Source organism: Mercenaria mercenaria, chromosome 18, assembly GCF_021730395.1.
Source record: "Mercenaria mercenaria strain notata chromosome 18, MADL_Memer_1, whole genome shotgun sequence".
In the NCBI taxonomy this organism is placed as follows: domain Eukaryota; kingdom Metazoa; phylum Mollusca; class Bivalvia; order Venerida; family Veneridae; genus Mercenaria; species Mercenaria mercenaria.
The window spans coordinates 4,421,267-4,427,082 of record NC_069378.1 but is presented as its reverse complement, the minus strand read 5'-3'; the positions used below and the strand labels follow the sequence as shown (position 1 = coordinate 4,427,082).

Below are 5,816 nucleotides of genomic sequence, written 5' to 3'. Positions count from 1 at the left end.
ATGAGATACCAGACCTAAAATTAGAAAAACTCTTCATAATATGAAGTTTGTTCTAATGGTTATGCATTTTCGGGCGTCACAGCAAAATATAGACAAGAAAACTTTAAATAACATTTTTTAATGAACTGCGTAAAGAATTTTCACCCAACCTGGTTAGAGGCAATGTCAAATGGTCAAGGTCCTTTTCAGTTCAGCGATTTAGGCTAATAAATTTTGGACCTCTCGTCTATAGTTTCCTTACCTGGGTGAAAATGATGCATGTATTTTCTATAGCTGTAGATAGTATAATATATGCTTTAAAGATTCCATGGTGACAGGATTTTTGAACTGTATAAAGATATCAGATAGTGTATCTACTCTTCAAAATTACCATGTCTAGAGTTTTGAACAGGTTTAACATACTTCTGGTTTAGCTAATAGGAGGTAACTTTTCAGTCCGACAGTGGTTCACCTCAAAGTAAGATGGATATTCATAATACCTTTGTAACAGCCAAGATTTTCCAGACAGTCTTTCCCTAGTCAGTTTATTTTTGTATAACAAAATAGGGGGAAACGTATCAGGGTAAACATCAATCGTTAGAATAAATCAAATAGTTGGTTCTTTCCCCAGGAAAAACAATCTTGAGAAAAATTTACTGTTACACTGGTACAAGATGTTTCCTGTTGCCATGATTTTAAACTTTAAATCAGAAAAGTTGCTTAAATTACACTGCAATAAGGGTCATGTGTTTATGCTGGATGGACAGAACATGCAGCATATAAATGGAAAATTAAATACTCTCTTTTTCTAAGAGTATTTCAAAATTTTCATGCCATTTATGAAAACGTATTAGGAATTATCGGAATGTTAAGCCTATATAAAGTATAATCTTGTAAGGTCGGACTGAACTGTTTTATATATTCGCAGGTGTGGTTGGCACTGTTTTTACTTTAGCACCAGCACAAGTCAAGAAAATCTGTGAAAGCCCGCTGGCTTCTACAAAACTTGAAAAAAGCTATGTGCCTTGTTTAAAGAAGACATATGACAGCACTTAGAGTTCATACTATAGTTATAAAGCTAAGTAACCAATACAAGGTACGAAAGTGTGAGGGGTGTCTACAAGGTATGAAAGTCCGATTCACAAGTGTGAAAGAATATCTGCCATGTATAAAAATCTTGTTCGACCATATGATAGTATTTTGACAAGGTATGAAAGTCCAGCTTGCCAGTATGAAGGAATATCCACAAAGTAAGAATACCTGTCCAAACATATGTAAGTATTTCAGCTAGTGCGTATGTATGACACACCGAGGGGTTTATGCGAGAGAGATAGAAGATAGAATTATAAAAGGTGGCGTCCGTGAACGAGTGTTTAAGGTCACAGACTTCGAATCACTTGCCCATCACCGATGTGGGTTTGAGCCTCTCTTTGGGGCGTTGAAATAATACATGAAGGAGCATTTGGTTCTTCCTCCAACATCAAAGCTGGAAAGTATTTGATTCTTAGTCCAGTTTGTATCCATATAAGACTTTTTGTGAAATTTTAGTTGTATGACCTCTTCACCACAGCCTGTGCAGAGCCTTCATTAGTTCACAGTCAAGTTCATGGTTCTAGGTCACAATTCTAGATTAATTGTCAAGTGTCAATATTTCTTATACGTTTCATGTCACCTAAGAATTTTAAATACTTTAAAACTGCTGCAACATCTGCGTTGAGGTGTATATTTATTTCAACTTCATCATATTGGAGCTGCTCAGACAACACAATCAATGCTATGACATCACAAATAAGCAGCTCTGAAAATCTAATGAAGCTGCTCTGACAATACAATGAAGTAGCTCTGACAACATAATGAAGATGCTCTGACAATATAATTAAGCCGCTATAACAATATAATGAAGCGATTCTGACAACATAATTAATCCGCGCAGAAAGCATAATTAAACTTCTGTGACAGCATAGTGATGATGCTCTGATAATATAATAAGCTGCTCTGAGAATATAATTAAGCTGCTAGGACAATACGTCGAAATTGCTCTGAAAAAATAATAAAGCTGCTTTGACAATATAATGAAGCTGGAATGAAAATATAATGAAGCTGCTCTGACAACATGGTTAAGTTTATCGGAAAAATAATGAAGCTGCTCTGACAATATAATGAAGCTGCTCTGACAAAATTATGAAGCTGCTCTGACAACATACTAAAGCAGCTCTGACAACATAATGAAGCCGCTCTGACAACACATTGAAATTGTTCTGACAATATAATAAAATAATAAAACTGCTCTGAGAAAATTATGAAGTTGTTTTGACAGTAAAATGAAGCTAGTCTGACAATATAATGAAGCTGCTCTGACAATATAATAAGCTGCTCTGAGAACATAATTAAGTTGCTAGGACAATACGACAAAATAATAAAGCTGCTTTGACAATATAATGAAGCTGGAATGAAATATAATGAAGCTTCTCTGACAAAAAAATGAAGCTGTCCTGACAACATAGTTTATCGGAAAAATAAGGAAGCTGCTCTGACAATATAATGAAGCTGCTCTGACAAAATTATGAAGCTGCTCTTACAACATACTAAAGCAGCTCTGACAACATTATGAAGCCGCTCTGACAACACATTGAGATTGTTCTGACGATATAATAAAATAATGAAACTGCTCTGAGAAAATTATGAAACTGTTTTGACAGTAAAATGAAGCTAGCCTGACAATATAATGAAGCTGCTCTGACAACATAATTAAGTTTATCGAAACATGAAAATTACTGAAGCTGCTCTGACAACATAAAAAAGCTGCTCTGAAAAATAATGAAGCTGCTCTGACAATATTATGAAGCTGCTCTAATAAGATAATAAATCTGCTCTGACAATAAAATGAAGCTGTTGTGACAAAATAGTGAAGCTGCTCTATCAATATAATAAAGCTGCTCTGACAAGATAATGAAGCTGCTCTGACAATATAATGAAGCTGCTCTGACAATATAATGAAGCTACTTTAACAAAATTATGAAGCTGGTCTGACAAAACAATATAATGAATCTGCTTTGAAAGAATAATTAATCTGCTCTGACAATATAACGAAGTTTCTCTGCTGCTCTGACAACATAATGAAGCTACTTTAACAAAATGACGAAGCTGCTCTGACAGTATAATAAAACTGCTCTGACAACATAATTAAGCTGCACTGACAAAATAATGAAGATGCTCTGACAAAATAATTAAGCTGTTCTGACCATAAAGTGAAGCTGTTCTGACAAAAACATATGCAACAAGTACGAGGGTGTGGGTATATTTCCGATTTGCTTGTTGATGATGGAATTTCTAAGAAATAAAGGTAAATCAGCATATTATAATTCACTTACAAATTTCACATGGATGATTCATCAACATTATAGAAGATTAGTTTTAATGCTAATCGAGCTTGTCATATGCTTAACTTGTACTTTTCGCTATTAAAGACATTCTGCAGAAAAACAAAAAGAATTAATAAAATAACAGATTCTCGTTGTACATTGATTTCTTTGAACAATTAGGTAATGTCTGAACAGAAAATATAATGAATATCATAATCATGAAAATCTCACTGTATTACACTGAATAATTTATGGTTCAAAAGTTCTAAAAAGGATTATTTTTCTTAATATATGAATTGATTGAAAAATATTTGTAAAAAAGAGCAAACCAGAATCCAGTTTTATTCTATTGTTTTTATTTAAAAAAATATCTCTAAAAGGGTCATCATTGACATCTGTTTTAATATACAATTTGTTTGTAAGAGAAATGCATTTAACAGATATTGCTGAAATGAACTAAATGGATTGACTAAAATCTGCACTCATTGTGATTGTATAACAAGTGTTTTATTTCAAGTTAAACACTTAAATGTTGCTGTTCCACATTCCTACATACAGTCTGTTGTTATTCTGGCAGTAAGCGACAACCACTGGTCGATTCATTCCACGACTTTCATTCAGCAGGATCTTTACTTTGGTGAGGTCAGATGATAATTGATGGACATTGTTTGACCCGAGCGCACACACATATACTGTCCCTAACTCATCCACTGTTAGTTGGTGTGGTCCTTTTAGCTGATTATCCTTGTAGATGGCCTTGACCTTACCATCAACGGTCAGACTTGTCACAGTGTGTCTTTCCAAGTCTGACACGTATATGGTTGTATGGTCTATACTGACTGTCAGGTACCAAGGTGCGGTAAACAGAGGCTCACCATCAGAATCTTTTCCAATAGTTTTAATAATACGACCAAACAAGTCCAGTATCTGAACAGTGTTAGGCTCCACATTACTGACTATCAAAGTGTTATTACTGTAAGCAATACCATAACATGGCGGACTGACTCTTATATCATGAGAATCGACCACAGACATTGAATCGGAAAATGTAATCAGTCTGATCATTGCGTCATCTCTTCTGAACTGTCTCATCGGTTTTCTAAATGGAAATTTAACAGCAACTTTATTGTTTGCAACTTTTCTAATGGCCAAAGGTTTTGAGAGCAATTTTATTGTATCATAGTATTGTGAAGTTATATTCGTAATTTTAAATATGACCGGAGAACAACTAATCAGTTGCTAGAAGTGTATTTTCATTTAAAAGACATATATTTTGACAAACGTTTAACGTTGTAGCTTATGTCTGAATGACAAAAAGCTGATTCATGTATTTCTTTGTAGGAGAAAAAAGTTGTTGTGGTCTCTAGAGACTGAATGGAAGGTTTTGAATCAATCTTTGGTTCAACTTTGTAATGATGTATATAGTTGTTTTGTAACTCTTGCATATTCTGAGACAATTTTTCGCATTTTCTTTTTGTATGTTTGTATGTTTCATTGTGAGAAATAGTTTGCAGTTCTAACCCAATGTCTGTGCTTGTACAAGCTCAGCTGATAGTTTCTTTAAATCCCCTACTAATGTCAGATGTTTCTTTCTTAATGTTTTGAAATCAGCATTTGAATTTTCAACTGCTTTTACAATTTTCTGCTCTTCATCGCAGATCCTCAATTTAAACTTGGATTGCTTTTCTGCTAATTCCTCAACCAACTCTTTCCTTTCTTCCTTCAGTTTAGCAATGGTTTCCTCCATTTTTTTATCAAAATTATCAATTATTTCTTTCAGCTTTTGTTCATACGTTTTAATCAGTTTATCTTTATGCTGCTTTATTGTCGCTTTTGCATCACCTTCTAGTGAGGCAATTATTGTACACTTGTCATTCAGTTCCTTTTTTGTATCTTTTATATCGTTTGACAGTTTGGCAAGACTTTCTTTAAGATCTTTATGTTCTGTGCTTGTTTTGATGTCTTTAGCAAGTGTTGGCAAATGAGATACATCACTACAATTTTTATGATCATTATTCTTACACTTTGGACATGCGCTTTTTTCACACTCAGAACAGAAAAACTTCATAAGCTCTTTAGGATGAGATGAACACTTTTCAAAATAAAAATCTTGTGGCATATTGTTCTTATCTTCAACTGTATGGGTTCTATAGTGTCTGCTATGATATCTAAGACAAACTACACATTTATATTCCACACAGTCCACACAAAATCCATCTGTAGGTGAATACCTGTCTTCATGTTTTTCACATTCCTCACAATACATTTCTTTTACTTCATCAGAGTCTTGTGTCTGTGAATCACTAAAATTGGTAGCCATTTTGTTATTGTTCACAGCTTGCTTTTTAAACTGTCTTTATTTGCAAAAATTTAAGTTGTCTCTAAAGAGTCGCTTATGAACAATAAGATTAATACAGAAGTAGTTCATTTTAATGCCAATCTGAGGTTATCAATGCGGTTTATCAATATGGTGTT

The 5,816-nt window shown here is 33.8% G+C and overlaps 1 protein-coding gene across 1 annotated transcript; it reads right to left on the bottom strand.

Moving 5' to 3' along the window:
- Window positions 1-4,822: 4,822 nt before the first annotated feature.
- LOC128550672 (E3 ubiquitin-protein ligase TRIM33-like) lies at window positions 4,823-5,816 on the bottom strand. The gene has a single exon (XM_053530169.1). It carries the CDS (start codon window positions 5,659-5,661, stop codon window positions 4,858-4,860), a length of 804 nt encoding a protein of 267 aa, XP_053386144.1. The 5' UTR covers window positions 5,662-5,816; the 3' UTR covers window positions 4,823-4,857.